Source organism: Hemicordylus capensis, chromosome 4, assembly GCF_027244095.1.
Source record: "Hemicordylus capensis ecotype Gifberg chromosome 4, rHemCap1.1.pri, whole genome shotgun sequence".
Lineage (NCBI taxonomy): Eukaryota > Metazoa > Chordata > Lepidosauria > Squamata > Cordylidae > Hemicordylus > Hemicordylus capensis.
This window is the reverse complement of record NC_069660.1, coordinates 42575251-42602390: the sequence shown is the minus strand read 5'-3', so window position 1 is coordinate 42602390 and position 27140 is coordinate 42575251. Positions and strand designations below refer to the sequence as shown.

At 44.7% G+C, this 27140-nt stretch overlaps 2 protein-coding genes across 5 annotated transcripts in view; one reads left to right on the top strand and one right to left on the bottom strand.

Moving 5' to 3' along the window:
- Nucleotides 1-3047: 3047 nt before the first annotated feature.
- On the bottom strand, nucleotides 3048-5377 carry LOC128325194 (uncharacterized). Of its 3 annotated transcripts, none has more exons than XM_053250721.1 (2): nucleotides 5265-5377; nucleotides 3048-4200 (listed from the first exon to the last, which is right to left on the bottom strand). In XM_053250721.1, exon 2 carries the CDS (start codon nucleotides 4158-4160, stop codon nucleotides 3501-3503), a length of 660 nt encoding a protein of 219 aa, XP_053106696.1. In that variant the 5' UTR covers nucleotides 4161-4200; nucleotides 5265-5377; the 3' UTR covers nucleotides 3048-3500. The 3 variants fall into 3 exon arrangements, with proteins under 3 accessions (XP_053106696.1, XP_053106695.1, XP_053106697.1); XM_053250720.1 differs by having other exon boundaries at nucleotides 5211-5330; XM_053250722.1 differs by lacking the exon at nucleotides 5265-5377 and adding an exon at nucleotides 4988-5121.
- Nucleotides 5378-9214: 3837 nt separating this feature from the next.
- MYBL2 (MYB proto-oncogene like 2) overlaps nucleotides 9215-27140 on the top strand; it is a 32089-nt gene continuing 14163 nt past the window's right edge. Inside the window, exons 1-11 of one of the 2 annotated variants that reach the window (XM_053250718.1) lie at nucleotides 9215-9497; nucleotides 12849-12936; nucleotides 14325-14393; nucleotides 14835-14927; nucleotides 16897-17117; nucleotides 17263-17419; nucleotides 19592-19864; nucleotides 21346-21723; nucleotides 23727-23866; nucleotides 25584-25683; nucleotides 26352-26465. In XM_053250718.1, coding sequence (XP_053106693.1) covers nucleotides 9478-9497; nucleotides 12849-12936; nucleotides 14325-14393; nucleotides 14835-14927; nucleotides 16897-17117; nucleotides 17263-17419; nucleotides 19592-19864; nucleotides 21346-21723; nucleotides 23727-23866; nucleotides 25584-25683; nucleotides 26352-26465 — 1653 coding nt within the window. In that variant the 5' untranslated portion in view covers nucleotides 9215-9477. The remainder of the gene's footprint in view (nucleotides 9498-12848; nucleotides 12937-14324; nucleotides 14394-14834; nucleotides 14928-16896; nucleotides 17118-17262; nucleotides 17420-19591; nucleotides 19865-21345; nucleotides 21724-23726; nucleotides 23867-25583; nucleotides 25684-26351; nucleotides 26466-27140) is intronic. The other variant, XM_053250717.1, reaches the window with a different exon arrangement.

The following is a 27140-nucleotide window of genomic DNA, read 5'->3' as shown; positions in this document are numbered from 1 at the left end:
TGACGCTCTTGCTCTAGAGTATTTCTTCTGCAAGGTCATAATTATCTTTTGGAGAGCATGCTTAGAAAGGTGTACTCTAAAGGCAAGTATGATCCTCAGTCTGTTGATCTTCTGAACTTCACCTAGTATTCTGTTCAGAGTTCAGTGTCTAAGCAGATATGACTACGGAACAATACCAGTTTAGAGCACTAAACCAGAAAGGCTATATTTGTTAAACAGACAAACATCAAGAGGTATAGACATTTAGAAAGAACCCAAAGATACAATGCTTTATTGATGGAATTGCTGAGCCAGCACAAACTTTGACGTACTAAGTAGCATTCATATATCTGCAATTTGAAACACAGACAGCATCTGTGATATGGGAGGTTTTGAACCCCCCTCATAGGAAAAACCTCTTCAAAAGGATAGTTTTGCCTTCTTGGCCAGCTGGAAAACTGAAGGGAATCTACTGGGAAGGAAAGAAGCTGTGCCATCTCAGGCATGTTGTTTGTCTCATTCAAGTTGCAATCTTATACTCAACTGTGTCTTACTGGAACAAAGACTCATTTTTAGTTAGTATTGCCTCTATGACTTCATTCAGTTCCACAGTCATTTTATTGCTCCCTGAAAAGTGTGCAAATAAATAGTTGGGAGGACTAAAATAGGTGCTGGAATAGACTAAAGTTAATCGTATGTAGGTACAATACAACCTAGCACACATTAGGTAGGCTACAGCTTAGTTGAATAACTTCTACTAGATCTACTCCTGAACTGGTTTTAGAATAGCTTTTGGAAGTTGAACCTTATTTTCTGTAGTGAAAACAGGCACATATACTTTACAGAGTAAAGCAAGCCCACTTGAATCTTGTGATGCACCCTAGGGATGTGCACGGAACCAGTTTGGCACTCCTTTTCTGGTGTGCCAAATCGGTTTCGTCAACCAGCATTTGAACCGGTTGTGGTGGTGGTGGTGGGGTTTGCTTTAAATCAGGGGTTCTCAACATTGGGTCCCCAGATGTTATTGGACTTCAACTCCCATAATCCCCATCCAAAGGCCACTGGGGCTGGGGATTATGGGAGTTGAAGTCCAATAACATCCGGGGACCCAACACTGAGAATCCCTGCTTTAAATGACAGGGAAGGTGCTGCCTACCTGTCAACCTCCACCCCACCACTTTCCCGCTGCCAGTGCTCTCCCAAAGAACGTGGGTGCAAGGCTTCAGCATCCCTCCTTTGCAGCCCTGTTCAGCTTTGCCGCGCAAATGGCCGATACGCGTGTGCACAGCCTGCATCAACCATTTGCGTGGCAACGCTGAACGGGGCTGCAAGGAGAGATGCTGCAGCCCTGCACCCACGCTCTTTGGGAGAGCACTGACGGAGGGGGGGAGTAGAAAGTCTTTACAGCTTATATGGCACAGAAGTTACACTTGCAGTTTCCATTCTTTTTAGAGCACGAGTGAAAATGTAAAGCATCTTAACTCTCATATTAAACCAGAAGTTTGGATGACTGAATTTCCAAGTGTTTCAAAAAGAGAAATCTGCTTAGAGAGGGGAAGAGCTTCACGTTCTTAGGCACCATACCTCTGATTTAAAACCAAGGTCAGTCTGCCACTAACTTATTTGCCACTGCAAAGCTCCAGTCATCTCAACTCTACCTTGCATTCCCTGGTAAGTACAAATTGCCACCTCGCTGCTGCCATATGTGCCTTCACAAGTCCATTTGCCCCCCTGCCCCCACTGTCTCATAGCTTGTAAGGACCTTTGTTACCTTGCCACCACCTTGTGCTTCCTCATAAGCATTTACCCTACCTTGAGCTGTCCAGCGTGGTGTAGTGGTTAGAGTGCTAGACTAGGACCGAGGAGACCCAAGTTCAGATCCCCATTCAGCCATTATACTTGCTGGGTGACTCTGGGCCAGTCACTTCTCTCTCAGCCTAACCTACTTCACAGGGTTGTTGTGAGGAGAAACTCAAGTATGTAGTACACCACTCTGGGCTCCTTGGAAAAAGAGTGGGATATAGAATGTAAAAATTAAAAAAAAATTGCCATTTCCTTGCCACCATAGGAGCTCCCTCTGCAACTGGAGGATACATTTTCCTTTCTATTGAAAAACTGCTGATTTTGATCAATATCCTTTGTGGGGGTACTGTAGTATCTTAAGCCTTGTTTGACAGAAGTTACTGGCTTTCAAGATGGGGTTAAAACCAAAACCACCAGCAGTAAGAAGAGATCTGCATGTCACTTTCAAGCTCGGAAGCTTGGCTGTGGGTTGAGTTATTTGAAAGATCAGCCTTAGGAAAGATGCCCGGAAGAGAAAATGCTGCTGCTAGGGCTATTGAGAGCCAGCATGGTGTAGTGGTTAGAGTGCTGGACTAGGACCGGGGAGACCTGAGTTCAAATCCCCATTCAGCCATGAAACTAGCTGGGTGACTCTGGGCCAGTCACTTCTCTCTCAGCCTAACCTACTTCACAGGGTTGTTGTGAGGAGAAACCTAAGTATGTAGTACACTGCTCTGGGCTCCTTGGAGGAAGCGCAGGATTTAAAACGTAATAATAATAAGTAATAATAATAATCATGTATTAGCTCAAGGGGGGTTTCATCAAGTTCTCCCTTTCTTCCCCACGATATATCCCATCCATCTCCATTTATACACATTCAAGGTGAGCAGTCTAGTTCTCCCCACTCCCCTTCCCATCCATCAATTCTCTCTGCCCACCACCCTTCTGCCCATCCACTCCTGATTACCTTCACACTGGCCACGAAGGCCAACGCAGAATCACTCAAGAGCCTTCAGGAAAAAGAATTCCAATCACCGTGGAGCACACAGCCCCACACCTGAGCTAGGAAGCACTGGAAGGAAGTATTGAAGCTGATGCCAGGCCCCCAGTTGTTATTCATGGGTCACAGCAGGGGACCACAGCTAGACCAGCCAGCCTCTGAGTCCCAGCCCAGTAGAAGTAGAAAAGAGGAGGATGCCCCTGCATATGCTCCTTGTGCCACCTTGATAACCCGGCTCTGACTCACTGGAATGCAACACATTCTCCAGTTGACAAATAGCAGGCCATTGACAGTGACAACAGTCTTTATTTGCATTTCTACAAACATGCCCTACATTAAAACCACCACCAACCTTTTACACAGATTACCACCTATTTCAGTCCACTCTAGCTGTGTTGCAAGGCTTGAGCAAGAATGCAGTCAACAGCACCCACACTGAGCCTGGCAGCAACTGAGCATGCTTTTAGCAACAGGGTCCTTACGGGAATTTCTAAGACTTGCTCATCACTTTAAAAGTAAGGGTGTGTAGTTAACAGCAAGGCTTGAAAAGATTTTCAGAGTTACAGTACTTTCAACAAAACCAACAATTGTATTAAAGTTTTCTAAGTGCTAGGCATACCAGGTGGCTTAGTTTTTAGCACAGTGTTATGACTAGTTTGATTTTTATTTCTGGTTCATTTGTTAGGAGAGGGAATTGCAATCTGTCTTGAAGCTCTGGTTCACTCAACAGAACTTCAGATCACAGGGCAGGAGCCTGATATCTTGAAGCAGATACCCCATTACCAGACAGAGGAACAGTAAAATGTGCCATCTCTAGAGACAGTGTGTCAGTTTTCATGGAGCCCAAGGACACAAGTTCTTCCAAGCTTGCTTCTAGAGAAAGCATGTGGTCCACAGTGTCTTGTATTCGAGAAATCTCCCAGACTGGTGGCGGTGGCAGCTTCTTGAAAACTACAGGGTCATTCCTTTCTGAGCTCTTCAACAGGTTCTCAGCTAGTTTAGAAGGTTTATCTTCTTTGCATGGGGTAGAAGACTTGGTGTCACAGAACACATCCGCTATGGAATTATTTTTGCTGTTATTTGCAGAGCTCAAGTTGGACAAGTCAAAGACACATGGCTGGTTTGGAGTTTTGCAGAAGGATGCAGCCCCATCAAACGATGCCTGCAAGTCACCCTTCCAACTATTCAGAGACGATTCAGTTAGTTTTTGAACCAGAGAGCTGCCTTTTGTCACATTGCTTGCACTGTCCCATGCATCCAATTTGGAGACCATGTTCATTTCCAGGAAACAGCTGCTACCTGGAGAGAAACTATAACCAGAAGCACCAATCAAAAACCCATTTTCCATTATGTCTTTTAGTGACAGGGTACTGGTGCAGCTTTTCTGAGTGGATGACATCTTCAGGTTTCCAAAAGGCCAGTCTCTAGAATCCTAACACCTGTGGATAGACACACTTTGAATTAAAAGCAACCTTCAATAAGTTCATCTTCTACAAATCAATTTACTTTAACCTATTTACTAGACCTTAGCAGTTTTTCTACCAATACCAGTTAAGAGCTATGTAGTCCACCCCTAAGCTTTATTCAGAAGCATGCATAGGATCAGAACTGGAAGAGCCTTTGTAGGTCATCTAGTCTCTCTGCTTTATACAGGAAATCCAGAGCTGATCCATAATGTCCTCAGAGATTTAGAACAGTCTAGAGCAAGCAAACTCCCAGAGTTATTTTGTAGAAAAGCTAAATGTTTCTCCAACTGCCCCCAGATTTGTTTTGCTCCTGGGATTTTGTTTTTAAACACTACCTTTGGTAGAAGTGGACCAAGTCATAATAATTGGATAGGGATATTTTATCCTGTAAATCCACTAGATAAAAGTAGAAACTAGCACAGAAGTTCTTTTGAGTCCATAGTGAAAATGAGAGCTCTTGAGACTCTGGACAGGTCTGTTCACATTTCCCAGCTACATCTCTGCAGGCTCTCTTTCACAAAACTATTCTTTGTCCAAGAGAAAGAGGCACTGCCTAGGGATAACCTCAAACGTTTCTACTTTGAAATCCAAAAGCACAGAAAAACATTTTAAAAGAAAAGTTAAAAAAGAGATTTTTATCTACAGCCCAATGTTTTGTTTCTCTTATAGGGGAAAACCAACCAAAAAGAGAGAATTTCCCCTATCAATGTAAGCTTGTACTAAAGATACCTATAGTACAGTAGAACTACAGCAAACTCACCAGCTTGACTCTGAGCTATGGGAATAAGTCAAAATAGTTAACTTTAAAAAAAAAATCCCTAAAGTTTAGGCTTGGTCATATTTTCCTTAAAGAGTATCATCAGTTGCTGCAAAATCTAAACAAGTTTGTTTTAAACTGATCTTTAAAAACAACAGATTTTACAAGACTTCATTTTTATCATCATTAATTCATTTAATAAAGACCCAAATTGGCAATCACTCACTCTCTTGCCCCACAAACAGCCAACCTTCACAAGTACTAGTTTCAACCTACTAACATTTGGCAGCTCTTATAAATCCTTGTCATGGCTTGTGAAACCCTTTCTTCATTTTCCAATTAAGCCTGTTTGAAAGATCATCAACGATATTGTGAAGGCACCACCTGAAACTGTTTATCAGGGAAGACAGCTCATCAGTACTGCAAACAAAAAATTATGTTATTTTTTTCTTTCAGTAGGCAATCAGGATCATTGAACCAGCAGAGCGAAAAGAATTAAATCTTGTATATGAGGTCTTTGCAGTGCCAACCTTTTTGTTGTGAATACAAACTCTTGCACAGTATGTCAGCCCCTGAATTCAGTGCCTTAGGCTGCAATCCTACCCACCTGTTATTATGCATAGGATTAAGCTGAAGGATAGGAAGCATCCTAGGAAAATGCAGGGCTGTCTTATTCAGACCTCTGGAAACCAGCCATATAAACTGCACTGGTCCCACAGTGAACTGTATTTGCTGTATAGACTAGAAAGGAAGAGTCTATGACTTCAGAATCTCTGCTGCACTGAACTGTGTAAGATCTGACTCTTTTCTGAGCTGCCTCACAAACTTGCCTTTCAGATCCCTCAAGTAAGCTTACAGTCTACTGGATGACAGCTGTTACTAAAAAAGTGACTTTATAAAGAATAACAGTACCACCTTCTGACATTGATCAATTCTTATAATGTGGATGCCTAAGCTTGATAAAATGACTTGCACCTTCCATTACCTCCCTGTTTCATAATTTTTGTTTTAAGTGGTATAAATTGCTGTAAGGTGTCAGATGTGTATCCAATACCACCAGAACATTATTCAAATAAGGCCAATGGCTGATGGAAAATTGCCTGATTTGGTATTGCTCTAACAACTTTATATTGAATATATATTGGCTGACGTACTGGGGAATTTCAGTGAGATTGCTGTAATTTTCTCAGTATGTTAGTCACTGAGTTTTGAAGTTCTAGAATTAGAGAAATTGCTGATGAGGTTTGCATGACCGACTGAAAAAATATGCAGATTTGTAGCCTGCATGTTTAAAAAAAGTGGATTCTAGACTGAATATATTTGAACATGCTGGTGTTTTGTTGCTCTGGATACAAATTATTTAAATTGGTAAGAGAAGGGGAAAATGTTTTACAAAGTGTGGTCAAAAGTCCAAGAAAATGCAAGAGATAGCACTGGGTGTGACATTACCACTTGGAATGCATATGAATACAAGATCCAATCAGAGGAAATTAGCATTTTTCTTCTGATAAAAACAGCTTCCTTGCAAGAGATAGCATTGACTATCACATTACTATGCAGAATGCATGTGAATATAAGATCCAGTTAGAGTGGGAGTGATCAACTCCAAACTGGTGGCAAGTCAAAAATGAGCGCATCTTTCCAGATAAAAGCAGCTTCCCTGTGCCTTGACAAAACTGAGCAAGATAGACCTATGGTCTGACTCAGAATATGGTAGCTTCCTATGTTCCACTGGGGCATGCTGTTCATTTATTTTGGAATATGTATATACTGTTTTTCAACCACCACCACCACCACCACCAACGAATCAAAGCAGTTTACAAAGGAGAAGGGGGGGAGGTCAAGAACAAGATGCTTCTATGTCCCCAAAGGGCTCACAATCTAAAGAAATACAAAAGAGATTAGTCACTGGAAGAATGCTATGTTGGGGATGAATAGGGACAATTGTTCTCCCCCTGCTAGAGAGCCAGTGTGGTGTAGTGGCTAGAGTGCTGGACTGGGGAGACCTGAGTTCAAATCCCCATTCAGCCATGATACTAGCTGGGTGACTCTGGGCCAGTCACTTCTCTCTCAGCCTAGCCTACTTCACAGGGTTGTTGTAAGGAGAAACTTAAGTATGTAGTACACTGCTGGGCTCCTTGGAGGAAGAGCGGGATATAAAATGTAAAAAATAAAAATAAAATAAATAAGAGAATCACCATAAACAGGGTTCCTCTTTGTCCAGTTAGTCATGGTTTGACAAGGGAGGAGGGCTGCATTTAATAGTACTTAACATATGTCCTGAGATAGGAAGCCACTGGGGCATCACTAATAGATGGGGAACTCCATGATAATTACTTCACCCATAGGGTTCCTCCTAACAAACATTACTGGAATAGCATATGAGCTACTGTCAGTCACAGCAATAATGAGAGAATAGCTCATCATATTACAGACAGCCCTATCCTGGAGCTGCCAGGGAAGGAACTTGGAACCTAGATGCTCTTCTGCAGAGTGACTGCATCCCCTAAGGGGAATAACTTACAGTGATCACACATCAAGTCTCCCATTCATAGGCAATCAGGGCAGACCCTGCTTAGCTAAGGGGAGATGTCATGTTTGCTACCACAAGACCAGCTCTCTTCCCATGTGGGGTGAGGAAAGGTGGTGCCAGTGGATGCCAGGGAGATCTGTGGGAGTGGGAAGCTGCACACACACAAAGGGGGCAGCTGCCACTCTGGATTCAGGGACAGATTAATGTGGAGTATCTGCTGCTCTTGTTTAAATATTTATATGTATATACTCCTCCCCACCAGCAACAAAACCCCCTGTGGACACCCTGCTGGACGCCAGCTGTCCCCCGCACTTCTCTTTGCACCCTTAGCTCAGGGGACAGGCTGCCCCAACCTGCTTCGTGGAAGGGTCATCCCTGGGCCAAGGGCTGCACAACTCCCCCCCCCCCGCCGTTTTGTTGGATTACAACTCCCAATGGTCAGGGATGATGGGAGCTGTAGTCCAACATCTGCAGGAGGGTGGAAGTTGTGCAGCCCTAAGTCAGACTAGGACTTGGGAGGCGTGGATTCAAATTCTCACTCAGCCAAGAGGAATTCCCTGGGTAACCTTAGGTCAGTCACTCTTTCAGGCTCTTTTAGTCTAACCCAGGGGTGCACAACTCAAACCTCCCAGTGGGCCAGAAACAACCATGGCGATGTATTGGGGGTGAGGGGAACAAAGTCAATTTTCAGTGCATCAATTATTGTAGTGAAAAAAATAATTATAAAGATAAATGTTGAAGCAACGATTAGTTAGTTGTGGGTCCTTCCCTTCCCGCAAGGGCCCGCAATTTTAACCAAGGATAGTGGCCAGAAAAGAAGCCCTGTCTTTGCTCAGTGGGCACATGACTGTTCCAACCCCACGCAAATGCCAAATGTTGGGGCTCCTGCTGTTGTTGGCTACCTGGACCATTGGAAATGTCCCCGTGGGCTGGATCTGGCCGCTGGGCATTATGTTGTGCAGGGCTGGTCTAACCTTGCCGCAGGGGTTCTCAAATATGGGAGTCTGGGGATGATGGGAGTTGTAGTTCAACGACATCTTAGGCCAGCCAAGTCCGAGAATCCATGCCTTACAGGGTTGTTGTTATCTACATGGAAGCTTGTTCTAAAACAAATTTATTAGCTGTGTCAAGGAACCATGTCAGTAACATGTCATGACTCATAACATTTGTCCTAAGGGATGTTACCATGCAATTAAAAATAAGAAATAACGTTGTGCATGGTGGACAAAGTCCTGAACCCTGACACCTTTTAGTGTATGGATTGAGATTTATTGTCATAAGCGATCTTTCAAACTAAAAAGGAAAAGAGAGAGAGATTCCAGCGCTCACTGAAAAACAAAACAACGGGGTGATATTAATATGTGTGGATCTACAACTCTGCTTTCTCGGAGGAAGGTCGTCCACTTTTTAAAGCGTACCCCACCCCCCCGCAAAATTAAATTAAGAATCTGAAGTTCTCCGATATCGCTTATTTTGCACTGTGTGTCCTTATTTCTGGATGCTTATCTGGAAGGTTGGCTGCTATGTCGGGATGCTTTATTTTATGTCTATAAATTTGTGGGTTTTGTTATGGTTTTTAGTTGTTAATAACAGAGCTAAAATTACAATTTGCCCGCGCGCGCCACTTTTCTTCCTCCCTCCTCCTTCCTCTTTCGCGTCCCTCCAAATAGTGTGTTTGTCGTCGCTCTCGCGCACACTCAGCATAGCCCCACCGGAAAAGGTGGCTGGTTGGGGTGGAGTTGGCGCGAGATAGGAAAGTGCCTTTTGGAGTCCCGGGCGGGCGCGAGTAGGATTGCAGCTCCATCAACCTAGCTACGCGCGCTATTCATGGGGGTCTTTTAAGCGGCATCCCCCGCCCAGCAGTGGTTCACTACTGTAATATCTGTCAGTCTCTTCATTCTCTTGGAAGTTTATTAGAATACCCTTGCTTTTGCACTATTTTAATGCGGGAAAGGACAGGATGTCTCGCAGGGCTCACTGGTAAGTTGCATTGCATGCATTTGGGCAGGCGTTGCACCCAGTCTGGAGGGGAGCACCTTAGGATTGATTGATGAGGGGGTGTATCCTCCCCCTCCCCGAGCCTTTTCTGACCGACTCCCCCCCCAAAGGGAAACAACGTTTCTTCCGATTCATTGATTTGTTCCCCACTAGGGTGGATCGTACAGGGGAAATGATATATATTGAATTATTTCAAATAGTATTTACTTGGTGAGGAGGGGAGAGTGCCATTGGCTGGAGGGGGATGGGACAGAAAGCTCTTTAAAGTGCTTAAAATCGCCCGCGTGAAATGTCAGGGCGGGGAGAGGAACAAAATTCTTTTTTGCGCCAAGCGGCAGAGGAGGGAGAAAGGAAGAGCCGGTTTCTTTCCCCCCCCTTTCTTCCCAGTGATCAGCTTAGTTTGTATGAACAGGGTCACTACAGGAAGGGACACTCTGTTATGAAACTGTATTTGTGGGAATGGAGTAAACGTTATGGAGCTGCTCACTCCAAATTTTTGCCTAAGGCCTCTTGGTGCCATTGAAAATGTACTGCAATGTAATAGCTCATATCATATGCACAACTTTGCTGTTCAGATACAAATGTCCATTGGGGCAACTGGACTGAAGTTGCAAAAGTATGTGGGGGCCACCAGGAGGGAGGATGGTGGAGTGGATCTGATCAAAAACCATGATGATCTGTTAAAGGACATCTGAGACAGAGCCCTGTATCTATCCAGGCTGCTGTATTGATGTTAAAGAATATGTAGGTAGCCTGGGGGTGAAATTTTCTTGCTCCCTTACAAAGGGTTCTGTTTGAGATGCATCAGGGGAAAAAATGAGATTAAGATGTGTTGCTTTAACCCAGCTGGGTAAAGGAGTTAGATAAGTCCCCCCCACCCCGCACCTGCTGGTGAGTTTTCCAATGAATTTTCTTAATTTAATTGAATGTAATGCCCACCCGACTGAAGGGATCTGGATGGGTAATATGTTCATTATTCTGATAAAAATGGCTTGCAGCAGAAAATGCACAGGCTTAGGCTTGGGCTAGCCTCCCCCCAAGAAAAACGCAAAGTCGAGAGGCAGCCCGTGTGAATTCCTCTCTGTGTGCTCTTGTAGTCTGGATTTGATGAAAGGGATTGGCATTTTAAAACTGGACTCTGAAAAGCTGTGCTTTGCCTTCCTCTGCGCCCTGTTTCTCTCTTTGATTTGTTTCTTAAGCTGCCATTCCATCTAAGAACATAAGAACAGCCCTGCTGGATCAGGCCCAAGGCCCATCCAGTCCAGTATTTTGTTTCCTACAGTGGTCTACGAGATGCCTCTGAGCAGCCCACAGACAAGAGGTGAGGGCATGCCCTCTCCCCTGCAACTGGTATTGAGAGGCATCTTGCCTCTGAGGCTGGAGGTGGCCTATAGCCATCAGACTAGTAGCCATTGATAGAGCTGTCCTCCATGACTTTGTCTAAGTCCCTTTTAAAGCCATCTAAGCTAGTGGCCGTCACCACATCCCATGGCAGAGAATTCCATAGATAAATTACATGCTATGTGAAAACATACTTCCTTTTGTAGGTCCTAAATTTCCTGATCTTCAACTGTGACCTCTGGTTCTAGTGTTGTGAGAGAGGGAGAAAATTTCTCTCTGTCCATGCTCTCTATTCCATGTGTAACTTTATACACCTCTATCATGTCTCCACCTAGTTGCCTCTTTTCCAAATGAAAAAGCCCCAGTTGGTTGCAATCGAAGGAGTAAATCTCATTGCATAGGAACATCGGAAGCTGCCATATACTGAGTCAGGCCATTGGTCTATCTAGCTCAGTATTGTCTTCATAGACTGGCAGCGGCTTCTCCAAGGTTGCAGGCAGGAATATCTCTCTCAGCCCTATCATGGAGATGCTGCCAAGGAGGGAGCTTGGAACCTTCTGCTCTTCCAAGAGCGGCTCCATCCCCTAAGGGGAATATCTTACAGTGTTCACACATCAAGTCACCCATTCTTGCATAGATTCCCCTGTTTCGGGGCTATGTTCTTGTGGAGAGGGCTGCTTAGAAACAGTTGCTCATGTGCTTTTGTACTGCCCTCTGTTCAGTGACTCAAGGAAAGAATTATTGACCCCCCTATTTGATCAGTTCCTAGGCAGGCCTGACTCATTTTATCATCATTTATGTTGTGCTGATGTTACTAAATTTACTAAACTGGTTGCTAAACTGGTTGCTAAATTTACTAAACTGGTTGCTAAATTTTTATATGGAGCTATGAAATTGATCTCTCATCATGGTGTTTTATGAGACTGATTGTGTACCTTTTAGTTATTTTATGCTGTATATTTATTTATGGTAACAGTCTAAAGTTTTAATTTTGTTTGGCTTACGGCTGTAAATAAAATGATTGTTTGATCTCCCATTCATATGCAACCAGGGCAGACCCTACTTAGCTAAGGGGACAAGTCATGCTTGCTACCACAAGACCAGCTCTCCTCTGCATGCTTTACTAAGGGGTACAGTTGCGTAGCCTTGCGGCATGGGTACAGACTCAGGATCTTTTGACTCTGATTCATTGCCTCCTAACTCACTTAGCTATTCTTCTGAACCCATGAGCTGAAGTATTCCATTTTACCTTCCATACACCTGTGATGTATGGGTTGGAAATTCTCATCTGTGTTCCGTTGTTCTGGAAAGGGGACCTGGGGGATGAAAATTGGGCTTAAACTGTCCTAGCGACAGTATAGTTCATACTTTAATTTGGTGACCCTCACACATGCAATAAGGAACATAGGAAGCTGCCTTATACTGAGTCAGATTGTTGGTCCATCTAGCTCAGTAGTTTCTTCTCTGACTGGCATCAGATCTCCAGGGTTTCAGGCAGGAGTCTTTCCCAGCCCTTTCTGGAGATTCCAGGAATTGAACCTGGGACCTTCTGCCTGCAAAGCAGATGGTCTATCATTGAGTTACAGCCCTATCCCCTGGCACATGCAATAAAGATGCACATGTGCTGTGAGTGCACATGTCCTCCTTCCACACCAATGTGCAGGAGGGTCTTTCCCAGGTGGGTGGGTGGGTGGTTCATTTGATATAAGTGCTCATTGGGGAAAGGGGATTAAGGAAAATGCCCACAAAATCAGGGAAAGACATCCCGGGGCACCAGGGTTTGGGGAGGACGTTTGCATGTATGGCCTGTGCACAACCTTGTTGCATGTGTGAGGGCTGATGGGTGAGGTACCATCCAAACGGGCCCACTGCTAAACAAGATGGAATGCACTGGAACTCTGGGCCGCACTGTGAGCAAACGAATGGAATGCAAAACCAGAGGAACGTATTTTCTCTCTCTCTCTCTCTTCTTGAAAACTGTTCTTGTAATAGTGAAGAGCAAGATGAACTGCATTGCCAGGATTCAGATGTACCTGAGCGGCGGGATAACAAGTGCAAAGTCAAGTGGTCACGTGAAGAGGTAGGTCATGCAGAGGAAAACGGGGAGGGAGGCCATAGGAAGCTAAGCAGGAAAGAAGCGAACCAGAAGCTGCATGGAAGATTCCTAGGCAGGGCAGGTGAGCATGTGCTACTCTAGGAGCTCCTTAGGGGAAGGGCAGCATCGAAATGCAGTGAAGAAATACAATGAAAATGGGACAAGTAGCTTTGCTTAATTTAGATACATTATCTCCCTTTCTCCCACTGTCTTTTCCAAGCTTTTTCTCTACAGCCATGAGGCATAAGGATTTGCTTTTAAAAGAAAACAAGCCCTGATATTCTCAGGATGCCAGATTCTGCACTTGAGTAACACATTTCAGATATTAGGAATACCCACGGCACCTTCTTGTCCAGGCTTGGCCAAAATTTTGAGGGGGGGCGGGGGAACATGTGAACCAATACACTTGTACCTCATGATTTTGAGATAAAATCTTGCCAGTGAGTCAGCTCTGCTGAAAGCCTGCACCTTTATTGCCAACTTAGCTGTTGTGGTATTGGCAGAGGCTTCTGGGACAACAGCTAAAACAACATCCTTCTGACTCTGATAAATGAGGTAGGGTATCCAGTTCTTCTCTGCTTGCCATTGTAACACCCTTGCATTCCCCTAGCAAAATATTTTGCTGGTGTACAGTTGTGCCAAGACTAGAGGAGAGGGTCAACTCTTGAGAGCTATTGGGGTGCGGTGTGAGAGGCTGTTGCCCATTAGATAATGCTTTTCTTCAGGGAATAAGGCAGCCTCATAGACCAGATACCACTGGATCTGCTACTGGAAAGTATAATGCAAGATACTGTTTTAAACCACCCTGAGCCATTTTGGGAGGGCAGTATATAAATCGAATAAATAAATAAAATAAAATAAATAAGATCTAGTTTCTAGACATCAGCCTGATTTGCTGGGTGTTGTGAAGAAATATATACGAATATGACGAGTATTTATATACTGCTTTTCAACCAAAGTTCCCAAAGTGGTTTACGTACAGAAATTAATTAATTAATTAAAGGGCTGCCTGTCCCCAAAGGGCTCACAGTCTAAAAAACAAACATAAGAAAGACACCAGCAACAGCCACTGGAGGGATGCTGTGCTGGTGCTGGATAGGGCCAGTTGCTCTCCCCCTGCTGAATAACGAGAATCACCACTTTTAAAAGGTACCTCTTTTCTCAGTTAGCAGGAGTTGCTAAATATATCAGCAGTTCTAGGCTTATTTATCTTTTTTTGGCATGCTATGGCCTATCATGCCATGGCGCCATTAACTTCTTGTCTACCGACTTGCCACCTCTTGTTTCCAAAATATTGATTTGGATATTGGAGGTACGCTTTATATGCACTGTTACATATTCATGTGAATGGCTGACTGTGGTGTTCTTTGCAGGATGAACTACTGAATTCACTGGTGACGCAGTTTGGACATGACTGGAAGTTCCTAGCAAGTCACTTTCCTGTAAGTAGAGTTCTTGAGCAGAGCGAGACAGTGAACATAGGGGAAGCTGTTTAATACGTAATCGGACCATTTTTCTATTTAGTCCAGTATTGCTATTATGACTGGCAGTGGCTCTCCAAGGCAAGGATCTTTCCCAGCCCTGCTGCCTGATCCTTTCTAACTGAAGATGCAAGGGATTGAACCTGGGGCTTTCAGTGTAGAGCATGCCCTCTACCACTGAGCAGCAGCTTCTCTCTCTCTCTCTCTCTCTCAGCACAAAAGAGTAGAAGATTTTCCTCTTGCTGTTTTATTGGCAGAAGCAAACAAGAAGGCAGAGTTACAAAACTTAAACTGCTAGTTGAAAATATGGTGACCGCCTCTTTCTGATGCTTTTGATCTCTCTTTGTGGCTGCCTTGGCAATCTTTCCTCTAACATGCACCTGTTTCTTCTTGAATGTGTAGAACCGCACAGAACAGCAGTGTCAATACCGCTGGCTAAGGGTACTAAACCCTGTCTTGGTTAAAGGTCCTTGGACTAAGCATGAAGATCAGAAGGTAACAGTTTTCTCAATGTTGACTTTTATAGTTTTATAGAGACTGGAATTCCATTTTGTTTTTATTGACGGGCAATGGACACCTTTTTTGCTGGTTGACTTCCTCTGTAGACGGGAGCGATAGTGGAATCTCTGCTTATTATTCCACTTGTAACAAGCCCAAAATAAAACAAAAATAAAAATTAATGATTCAGTGCTCTTGGAGTCATTTGGAGTTACTCTGAAGTAGGTTCCAAAGAGCAGTAACTTTGTTATTCTCCTAAAGGACTATTCACTTGCAGAAATGTGTTCTGGAAGGCCGTGTGAATTTTATTTAGGAAGGAGGAGAGAGTAGCAAAAGAAATCCACACCCTCCTTCCCCTCTGCCTGCACATGGCTGTGGAAGAAGGGAGGTGTGCTGCTCGCTTCCAATCTCTCTGTGTCCCTGCACGCCTCCTTCCATTGTCAGAGCATTGTGGGGAATGTCAGCCAGTGTTTGCTGCAATTCTTTGCCCTTTATAGAAACTACTTTTTTCCTATTAAACATAAATCCATGTATTTGCTAGCAGACTGCCTCTCTTCTGCTAATATTATAATGCCCTTATACAAACTACAGTGCGGCCACACTTGGAGTACTGTGTACAGTTCTGGTCACCACATCTAAAAAAGGACATTGTAGAACTGGAAAAGGTGCAGAAGAGGGCAACCAAGATGATCAGGGGCCTAAAGCACCTTTCTTATGAGGCAAGGCTGCAACACCTGGGGCTATTTAGTTTAGAAAAAAAGACAACTGCAGGGAGACATGATAGAACTCTATAAAATCATGCATGGTGTGGAGAAAGTGGAGAGAGAGACATTCTTCTCCCTCTCACATAACACTAGAACCAGGGGTCATCCCATGAAATTGATTGCCAGGGAATTTAGGACTGGCAAACGGAAGTACTTTTTCACACAACGCATAATCAACTTGTGGAATTCTCTGCCACGAGATGTGGTGGCAGCCAACAACCTGGATGGCTTGGATAGAGGGGTTTGGATAACTTCATGGAAGAGAGGTCTATCAACCACTACTAGTCAGAGGGCTATAGGCCACCTCCAGCCTCAGAGGCAGGATGCCCATGAGTACCAGTTGCCGGGGAGTAACAGCAGGAGAGAGGGCATGCCCTCAACTCCTGCCTGTAGGCTTGTGTGAAACAGGATGCTGGACTAGATGGGCCTTAGGCCTGATCCAGCAGGGCTGTTCTTATGTTCTGCTGTCCTCCTTAAGAATTAATAGACCGTCCTGCTGTCAGCTCTCCAAGTGCAACTGCTCTCTTTAGTATCTGTCTTGATTTGTAGTGTTCTAAAAGACCTAGGTCTTCTTATGCTAATAGAAATATAGGAAGCTGCCGTCTACTGAGTCAGACCATATGTCCGTCTAGCTCAGTTCTGAAAACTCTGGCTAGCAGCAACTTTCCAGGACTTCAGGCAGTAGTTTTTCTCAGCCCTAAGGTGCCCTAAGTCTCCGAAGATGCCAGAGACTGAACTTGGGACCTTCTGAATACACTGATAAGGGGACTAGCAGAGGTTGGGAGCTAGCAGCTGTTATAAGTAATGGGTGTTTCCAGGCCAGAGATGGGGAAGACTCGATCAACGGTATGTTGCTAAGATCTCTGTAGCTCTGGGACTGATCTTCATGCCCTTCTTGTAGGTTCTGTACACTTGCTTGAGAAATCATGGCCATAGTTATTTTGGTTTTGACTTGCCCTACATCCTCTGAAACATCTGCTTTGGGGGAAAGTGCTACTGGAGTAGTGTGTGAGTATGACAGACAAACATGGGTCCCAATACAAAAGGCAGAAGAACCCAGTCCCCTAATCTTGATTATTAGCATTTAAGCAAAATGAGAATGCCCCTCCGTAAGTTACAGATCCTTGCTGATTGTGAAAAACAAACAAGAACATTCAGATGAGTGTGTGTCTTGTAGCCATGCATGTTGTTTTTCTCACAAGGTAATTGAGTTGGTGAAAAAATATGGGACAAAGCAATGGACACTCATAGCCAAGCACTTGAAAGGCAGGCTGGGGAAGCAGTGTCGGGAGCGCTGGCATAACCACCTGAACCCAGAGGTGAAAAAGTCATCGTGGACAGAGGAGGAAGACCGTATAATCTGCGAGGCTCACAAAGTCCTGGGTAACCGATGGGCTGAGATTGCTAAGCTGCTGCCTGGAAGGTAGTTCCTTGCTCTGTTTGCAGGACTTTTGGGTGGTTCTAACCTTCAATGGGATGGCCCAGCCGTACAGGAAAATACTGGGCCACTTTTCCATTTGTGACCGGTCTTTCACACACGCATGTGCTCTCTGTTGTCTTTCTTAAAGGACTGACAATGCTGTGAAAAACCACTGGAATTCCACAATCAAAAGGAAGGTGGACACGGGAAGCTTTTTTAGTGAAACAAAAGAATCCAAGCCACTCTATGTGCTGGTGGAGGTAGAAGGCAAAGAAAGCCAACCTGTACAGGAAGCTGAAAATCAGGTATTACAAATGGTTTCTCTGTCTCTTCCCAGCAGGGGAAATTAGTTGGTGTATTATCTTCAATATCACATTTGGTTTTGCAGACTTTCAGGTAAGGACATGTCATGATATTCAGTGGAATCCTAAATTATTTCCCAGCTTTGACACATATACAGACAGACACGATTCCAGACTTCCCAAGGCCCCAATTCATTGGACAAAAAAGATATTGGATGAAGTAAGAACAGCCCTGCTGGATGAGGCCCAAGGCCTATCTAGTCCAGCATCCTGTTACATACAGTGGGCCACCAGATGCCCCTGAGAAGCCCACAGGCAAGAGGTGACAGCATGCCCTCTTTCCTGCTTTTGCTCTCCTGCAACTGGTATTCAGCGGCCTCTTGCCTCTGAGGCTGGAGGTGGCCTATAGTCACCAGACTAGTAGCCATTGATAGACCTGTCCTCCGTGAATTTGTCTAAGCCCCTTTTAAAGCCACCCAAGCTAGTGGCCAATAAGGAAAAGCAGCAGCATTCCCTGTAGCTGACGCACTGGCTCGGATGCACTGAAGAAACAGCTGTATTCTTCATAACTATCAATGGTTGCACATTGTGAAAAGCCATCTGCATTTTGTAACTGAAAGGGGCCCAGCTCTTCAAAGGTTGTGGGAGGGAAGATGAAGATTTATGAGTTCTAGCAAGTGAGATTTTGTTGAAGGGAAAGCTTAATAAGAAAAAAAACCCAGTTCATAATTGCTTTTGAAAGCACAGATACTTCAGAAGCAGAATAATCGAGGTCGTTCTCATGACCCACATTGCTAGGGCTGGGGAAGGCAGGACACTCTCCCTGCCCCACTGATCCTCACAGCTTCCAGGCTCCACTCTGCACCTACATGACCAAGATGCAAGCAATTCTGGAGTGGCGATGGGAGGGGGGAAAGCAGACTGCACCCTCTGGTATCTCACATTGCACTGTACAAGGATCATGGTGCACTGGGGGATTTCTCACTGCCAGGCCCCTCCTCCATCCTGGCTCTAGGAAAGCTTGGGCTGTTGGCAGCCTTTGCTTCTACATGACTAGGCGGTGAGGTAGGAGGCGCATGTGCATCGCCCTACCTCACTTTTAGCCCGGGTTTCAAATCTGGGCTACCCGCTAGTAGGGATGTGCATGGAACCATGGCGGGGAGGCTCGAAGGCAGCGGGGATGCCTCTTTAAGCATGTGCCGGCACACGCAGGAGCGTCTGGAACTTCCGGCCAGTGGGGTGGCAGGGAGGTACACTGCCGCCCTGTTGAGCTGTTACAAAAACGGATGCCAGCGGGGGGGGGGGATGTGGTGGGAGAGGGCAAGTGCACCCCCCCCCCCCCGCTCTTAAAGATAGCCTCCTCACCTCAAAGGGCCTCCAAGCTGGTTCTGTGCACATCCCTGCCCAGCGGAGGAGCGCTGGGATTGAGAGCGATCCTGGTGGTTCTCATGACCAGCCCTACCCGGGTTACAGCTCTCCTACCTGGGTAGGGCTGGTCGTGAGAATGACTTCATAGAATTTTAGAGTTAGAAAGGATCTTTGAAGCCTTCAGTCCAGCTCCCTGCTCGGCACAGGAGTCTACTGCAGCATTCCTGACGGATGGCGACCCAACTTCTGTGTGATAACCGTTGGCAAAGAAGAGCCTACCACCATGTGAGACAGACCTTTCTACTGCCTCACGCTCTTACGGTTAGGAAATTCCTCCTAATTCCTAACCTGTATCTGCTTGCTTGTAGTTTCAAGGTGTGAGGTGCAGTAGTTAGTGTTGGACCAGGGAGACCCGAGTTCAAATCCCCGTTCAGCCATGAAACTCACTGGGTGACTCTGGGCCAGTCACGTAGCTCTCAGCCTGACCTACCTCACAGTTGTGAGGATAAACATAACCATGTACTTTGGGCTCCTTGGAGGAAGAGTGGGATATAAATGTAAATAATAATAATAATTGTTTGTTATAACTTTGCATTTTTCTGTCCATGGTATGAATGAAACATAAACACATCTTGATTTAGCTCTGTCAAGTACTTTGGGTCGTTGCCTCATGATTTAGTACCTGCCGTCGCAACCTGGATGTTCTTTGACTACAGCAAACAACTTGTCGATTGACTGACTGACTGACTGACTTGTGTTTGTTTTTGTTAGCATGCAGTAATACAAATCCTCATTTGTCATCCCCAGCAAACCTTTTTAACCAACTGGCCTGTTCAGTCTCTGGAAATAAAAGAGGAGGAAGTCAATGATGAAGAGCCAGTTGGCTTGCAGAAGCTGCCTTCTGAGGAACTCCCTGAAGGCCTGGCAGAGGACGATGCCAAGGGAACATCGGAAAACACAGTGCCTGACAGTGCTCTGGAGGAAGGCTCTTCTCCGTACATGTGGGTGGTTGAAGCGGGAAGCTACTTGTGCACCACTGCTGTCCCATCCATTACAGAAGCTCTGGATATGATTGAATCTGTAAGCAGTGGAGTGTTTGTTTCCATATGTGGCAAGCAAATAGAGGGAGGAGATGACTACATGTGGGCTGCATTGGGCCTCAGAGGCTCCTCTGTGCTACCTTCAGGGGATTGTCCTAGTGCTTGGAATCTTTCCTCTAGCTGTAATATGTTCTGGTTTCGGTTGTGGAACCATGTAAAAATGCTATCCCAGTATATGTAAAAAGAAAGTAAAGCAAAAGCAAAGGCACTGCATTTCCCCCCCGCCCCCAGAACTGAGCATGGTTTTTGACTTCTTAAAGCCCCCGTGAGATTTTGGAGGGGCTGGTTTCTAGTTGCACATGCTGTGAGTTCCCCATACTAGGGATGTGCACGGACCGGTCTGGAGGCCATTATAAAGGCCTTTGAACTAGTTCAAACTTGGGCCGGTCTGGCGCTGGGGGCGGGGTGTGTGTGTCTCCCTTTAAGGGTGGAGGGGTTTGCACTTACCCCTCCCGCCGCTTTCCCCCCGCCGGCGCTCCGCTTTTGGGCAAAGCTTTTGGGGCGGCAGCATTCCTCCCTGCAGTGGCGGGCGCTTGCACAATAGTTACTTCTGGTATTTCTGGATAATAACGGGAGCAGGGGCGGGAGGCAGGAACGCTGCCACCCCAGAAGCTTTGCACAAAAACGGAGTGCTGGTGGGGAAAAAGTGGTGGGAGGGGTAAGGGCAACCCTCCCCCCCATCGACTGCACCTTCGTGGTTCTGTGCACATCCCTACCCCGTATTTACCCGAATCGAAGAAGACTGAATTTAAGACAACCCCATTATAAAGTAGAGGTTAAATACAGGTTTAAACCTTCAGTTACTTGAAAAGAACAGAACTCTGAATTTAAGATGAATTCCTGATTTCTAATATCAGACTTGGAGAAAAACTTTTTGTCTTGGATTCGGGTAAATACAGTGACCTCACAATAAAAGTATCGTGCAATGAAAGCTTTGTTGTGTTCATCTCAAGCAGGCAAAAACAAAAGCTGCAGTCCCCAATTTTATTATGCATTTGTATTGTGATTCTTAGTATTCAGAAATGTGTGATATAGAGAATAATTGGAAATTATTTCTCAGTCGTAAATCTAGCATTCTGTGGCCAAAAGGGCCACATTGGGAAGTCCACAAGTAAGGCATGAAGAGCCTCTTCTCCTCCTGCTGTTTCTGTTCCCCCTAGCAGCAGGTATTCAGAGGTATACTGCTTCCAAACATGGAGGTTTCACATAGTTAATAGTTGCAAACAAATCCATGGAGGAGCATTCTAATTTCCTTTCAAAGCTATGATTACCAAGATTATTTAAAGAAATAAAGATTCAAGAGCTGAGCATGACTATTCAATATGTAATATCTCAATTCAATATAATACACAGGTTTGTTAGTACTGAGCTGTTCTGCCATCTCTTTCCTTTGTAGCATTTTTGGCCTATCTTTTTATCTTTGTCCCAAATCATGTCTGAAAGTTTCCTGTTTTTTGCCAGGACCCAGATGGCTGGTGTGATCTAACACAGTTTGACCTGCCTGAGGACCCATCTGCAAGTGGCAGCAACAGCCCGGATAGGCAAACCTCCATCAAGCCTTATTCTTCCTCGCAGAATGTGACAGAATACCGTTTGGATGGACACACCATTTCAGATCTCAGCAAAGGCAGCAAGGGCGAGCTCATTCCCATCTCCCCACGCACAGACATGAGCTTTGGTACGCCACCTTCTGTACTGAAGCGGCAGAAGAAGAGGAGAATTACCCTCTCTCCGGTCACAGAGGGTGGCACCAGCACCAACCTCTCCTTTCTGGACTCCTGTAACAGCATGACACCCAAAAGCACACCTGTCAAGACACTGCCATTCTCCCCTTCACAGGTATGTAGGTGGAAACAATGTGTGTGGATGGGCATAAAAAATGAGACAGCAGCTATCTCTGGGTATAACACTTTATTTTATGGCCTGTTTCCTGTTTATACTCAAGTGATGTCACCCATTTATTCCTGGCTGCACTCCATCCAGTTCTTCAAGGGAAATTTGATTTACGGAAATCAAAAAGTACCGGGAAGATGCAGAGATGTGGGACATTTTCTCCAGATTTTATTTTCTTGTACAAAATTATCCATTTCTAAGCATTCATTGTTTCATAAAATTCACTAGTAACCATTAATGAATGCCAATGCAATATTAGATGTGTGGCAATTTCAAAGTTGTAATCAATGTTTTCCAGGTGATTATCCATAGAAAGTGTGTGGGAGAGTATCTAACCCTTACTAATTTGTAACCAGGTGGGTAAATATACTCCCACAATAATCCAAATAAAAAATCAAGTTCAAAATTCTCCTGGCTGGCTACACAGGTCAAATCAAAACCAAAACTAAAATCCTTATTTCATCTTGGATTGCAAGTATAAGCAAAACCAAAACAAAAATTGTGATTACCTTTTTGTTTCACTTTATGTACAGCAAATGGACCGAGCAGTGGCTCATTTCTTTTCCTGAATTGGGGAAGCTGGAAGTATTTTCATAAGATCTATTAGCTTCTTAGTGCCTTTGGTTTGAAATTAGTCCTAATGCCTAATCAGAGAAAAACTAGTGTGACATCATTGCAGTGAAGTTCAAGCCACTAAAGGAAGGGGGTGGGAAATTGATGGATGTAAATATTTAGGGCATAAGGACATTTTGCATAGTAACTTTTTCTAAGGGAAACTATTATGCAGATGAGGAAAAGTTTGAATTTCCAGTTCAAATTTTTCTAGAAAACTCACACTTCTGGATACAGGGTCTGCCTCTCACCCTGCTTTTTCTGACATGGTAATCATTGTTCAATCATTTCCATATCTCACAACATAACTTAGAAGAATTACACATGGCCACTCCCAAAACAGATTAGGCTGAGACGCCCAGATTTAATCTTCCTGTATTATGGTTTTCCTATGGGAGTGATTTGTGGGAGCCCTTCTGTGTCTTGAATATAACATGGGAAATTGCCTTCTGGTTCCATTGCTCTGATAAACTGCAAAACTGCTTCAGGCCAAGTCTTTGATTTTGACTTGTTCAGGTGATAGCTTATTGCTGATGAAGTCTCTAGTGGAATCTTTATGGATATATCAGAATGTAACTGGCCCATTTTGAGAACATTCTCTGTAGTGTTAGATTAGCCCTGGATGCACTTAGCACTCCCAAAAGTCTATATCCTATTTTGACATAGGTTTTGTTGCTCATAAGGAACTGGGCAACTGTACGTTTCCTGATTGCTATGTAAACTTTTTGTAAATTATAAAAGGGTTGAGGATTTGGAATGCCTTGGCAAGCAAGAAGAGCAGACTATGGGTGAGGTGGTTGGAAGGCAGGCCATAGGAGCTATGGAGCGGGAAGCTATCACCATGGCAAATATGTGATCAGTGAAAGCTGCTCAGCCTGTAGTGAATGAAACTAAGATTTTCCTTCTGTTGAGTGATGGGAAGCCATTATGATCTTCCCATGTCATCATTTTGCACAAAAAATACTTGAATCTAAAATTTCTTAATTTAACAGTACTTTAACCTAACTTGTTGGTTTGAATCTTTCTTCTTCTACTTCTTCATTCGATTTCTATACCGCCCTAACAGGGCAGTTTACACAGAGAAATAATAAATAAATAAGATGAATCCCTGTCCCCAAAGGGCTCAAAATCTAAAAGAAACACAAGATAGACACCAGCAACAGTCACTGGAGGGATACTGTGCTGGGGGTGGATAGGGCCAGTTACTCTCCCCCTGCTAAATAAAGAGAATCGCCACGTTAAAAAGTGCCTCTCTGCTGAGTTAGCAGGGGTTTTTGCCGAGTTAGCAGGGGCTTTATCTGTGGTGAGTCTTAATTTTATTTCTTTTTGTTTGGCAGTTCCTGAATTTCTGGACCAAACAAGACACTCTTGACTTTGAGAACCCCTCCTTAACCTCCACACCAGTGTGCAGCCAGAAGGTGATAGTGACCACTCCGCTCCATAGAGACAAAACACCATTGCTCCAGAAAAATTCTGTGTAAGTCTTCTCTTCCCATCATTCTTGCCTCAGCTTATATCTCGCAGGCAGGCCTGGGCTTCACTATGATAGGACTAGGCCCAGCAATTGAGGTGAGAGCACAAACACCATAGCTGCTGTGGTGGAACTGAGGTGGTGTGGACCTGGGTGAGAGGCCACAGTGTACCATACCCTCTGCCAGCCACGCTAAGTTTCCTACAGGGAAGCCTAGTCTGTAATAATGTGGTGTTGATATCCTCATCCCGTCTTCCACTACCTGGTTTCAGAGTCACTCCCAGGATAGTCCCAAATTCAGGCTTCCCTAACCCACAATATTCTCTTGAGTACAGAATCACTAGTTAAAAGCTAAAGAGAGCCTGCCTAAGACCTTTGTTCCCCTTCTGAGGCCCTTCTCTGAGTCTCTCTGACTTTGTTGTATGGCAGGTGGGCACCAGAGAGAGGACCTTTTTCAGTTGTGGTGCCCCAAATCTGGAATAGCCTCCCAAAAGAGTGGTGCCTGGCTCCAGCAGATCACGCTGAAAGCACTGGATATGTCAAGCAGAGGATTATTGTTTTCAAAAAGATATTGTTGCTGCTTTTAAAAAGTGTGATTTGTGTGGTTTTATGCTTTATATAGATCACAACTTTTAAAAATTGTGTGTTTTTGTAAGCCACCTTGATTATATTTTTAAAAAGGCGGGGATGAAATTCTAATAATAAATAACAGGGGTGTGGTGGGGGTAAGTGGAAGGCCAGCCCTGACCTGAAGGATATGTTTGAGCTTCAGTACGGAAACAAATCAACACGCTGCAGCCAGATACAATCATGCACACCAGCAGAAGTCTCTTGCAAAAGTAAAGAGAGGCTAGGCTTTTTTTGGTTCTGTTTATTATTTTGTTTGTTTACAATAACTTTCCCCAAGTCTTCCAAGTGAACTACTGCAGGGGTTCTCAACCTTGGGTCCCCTAGACATTGTGGGAGTGCAACTCCCATCATCCCCAGCCACAGTGGTCTTTGCCACTGTGACTGGGGATGATGGGAGTTGTAGTCGCACCTTTGTTTTCCTTGGGGCCAAACTAGATATGATTTTTAAACACGTTATTTGCCAACTAATGGTGCAGCAGGGAAATGACTTGATTATCAAGCCAGAAATTGCTGGTTTGAATCCCCTCTGGTATGTTTCCCAGACTATGGGAAACACCTAAATCGGGCAGCAGCAATATAAGAAGATGCTGAAAGGCATCAGCTCACACTGCGCGGGAGATGGCAATGGTAAACCCCTCCTGTATTCTACCAAAGAAAACCACAGGGCTCTGTGGGCACCAGGAGTCGACACTGACTCAATGGCACACTTTACCTTTATTTGGCTGGTGATTCCCTGCTTCAGGCCATGGTCTCAATCCAGGTCAGTCGCCTCTGTGCAGCTGCTGTTTACCAAACCCCTTCCCTCATGAAACCCTGAAGGGCCAGACAACATGTTTAAAGTCACATCTTGTTTGTCCCCTAGCAAAACCCCTGCATGCCTAGGTAGGACAGTAATGACTGCCTAAAGGTCACCTAATGAGCTTAGGAAAGGACTCAAATGTAGGCCTCGCTCACTGAAAACCAGAACTCTTTTTAACAGGCTACGTTCATTGGTTTACTCCTCAGGAGTAGGCCACAAATACTTGCTTCTATGTGGTTTTTGTCTGACTGTCCCCTTGAACTGACAATCCCCTGCCCTCTTCTGTGCTTTCAGATTTGCAACACCTAATCAAAAATATCTAGCAGACAACACACCTCATACACCCACCCCTTTCAAAAATGCACTGGAGAAGTATGGACCAATGAGACCTTTGGTATGTATTTGGCTGTCTCCTGGCTCCTCTTTAGGTTATGTTCTGTTGTGCTTCCAGTGGTGTCTTCCCCTTTATTCTTCTCAAGGAATGGACCCAAAGAGTCCACACAGACATCAGTATATGTTTTGGCACACGGGAAGAGAATCCTTTTAAAAATCATGGTGGTTCTGACTCATGGGAAGTGCCAAGTAGTGTCTAGCTTCGTGACCCCCTCGCCTCCCCAAAGTCTTTGGGGGAAACTCATCTGCCCCCCCCCCACCCCACATTTCTTTGCCAAGGGCAGCTATGGGATTTTGTCTCTGGAGGAACTCTGTTAGTGGTGAGGAATACACTTGCACATGTAACAGCCTGAACATGTACTATGGTAAAAGATAAGTATCTGTATTTCCTCCCCTCTCAATTGAGTAGAAAAGCAGCTAAGGAAATGATTTTAATGGGGGAAATGGCCTGTAGAGAAAGGGTTAAGCCCTCCCTTCCACACCACCATCAAATGGAAACAATGAGTGCTTCATAGGTTGTGTGTGCATAGGTTGTGTGTACACATGTGTGTGCATGTGTATTTAAGGACCTAAATCTCACACCAAGCTACTGATCCACGGCTTAGAAGTTACTCTGTGCTCTGTTACTAACCACATCATGTATGTTTTCTCCTATGTCAATAACACCAGCCACAAACTCCTAACCTGGAAGAGGATTTGAAGGAGGTACTACGGACTGAGGCTGGTATTGAGCTGATCATAGAAGACGATGTGAAGCCAGAGAAGCAGAAGAGAAAACAAGGCGTAAGTGTCTCAGTTCTAGCACTGCTGTGATATACATTATCTTGTGTTTTTTCTGCTTCTTGTGACCTTTTGAAATGTGCAAGACCAGGTTGGATGAGAGACAATTCCTGGTGCTGCAGAAATTCAGGACAACTGGAGCCCTCTTTCCCTGCTAATGTTAACTGGGCAAAAAGCACCTCTTTGAATTGGCAGCTACTTTATATTTAGGAGGTGGAGACCAACTGCCCCCAAATAGTCCAGCATAACATCCTTCCCAGTGGCTGATATCAGCATCTCATGTGTGTGTATTTAGATTGTGAGCCCTTTTGGGACACCTCATTTTGTTCTAGCAGGATTGGTTGACCTTTGTGCTTCCTCCATGTTGCAGCAGCCAATGGTGTGTGGTGCCAGCCTGTATACTTACACTGCAGAGGTGGCACATGTCAATGGCACAGCCTTAGTAGCTTCTTTTGCATAGCACTGGCATAGTACAAGCCTTATTGACAACAGTTACAAGTGTACATCTTGCATTCTCTGTTGGCACCCAGGTGGTTACGCTTTAACCCCCCTGCTAACTGAGCAAAGAGGCACCTTTTAAAAGTGGTGATTCTCTTTATTGAGCAGGTGGAGAGCAACTGGCCCGCTCCATCCCCAGCACAGCATCCCTCCAATGGCTGTTGCTGGTGTCTATCTTAT

Excerpts from the sequence above, each read along its gene's own strand:
- LOC128325194 (XM_053250721.1), bottom strand. The coding sequence starts at position 4,160 with ATGTCATCCACTCAGAAAAGCTGCACCAGTACCCTGTCACTAAAAGAC.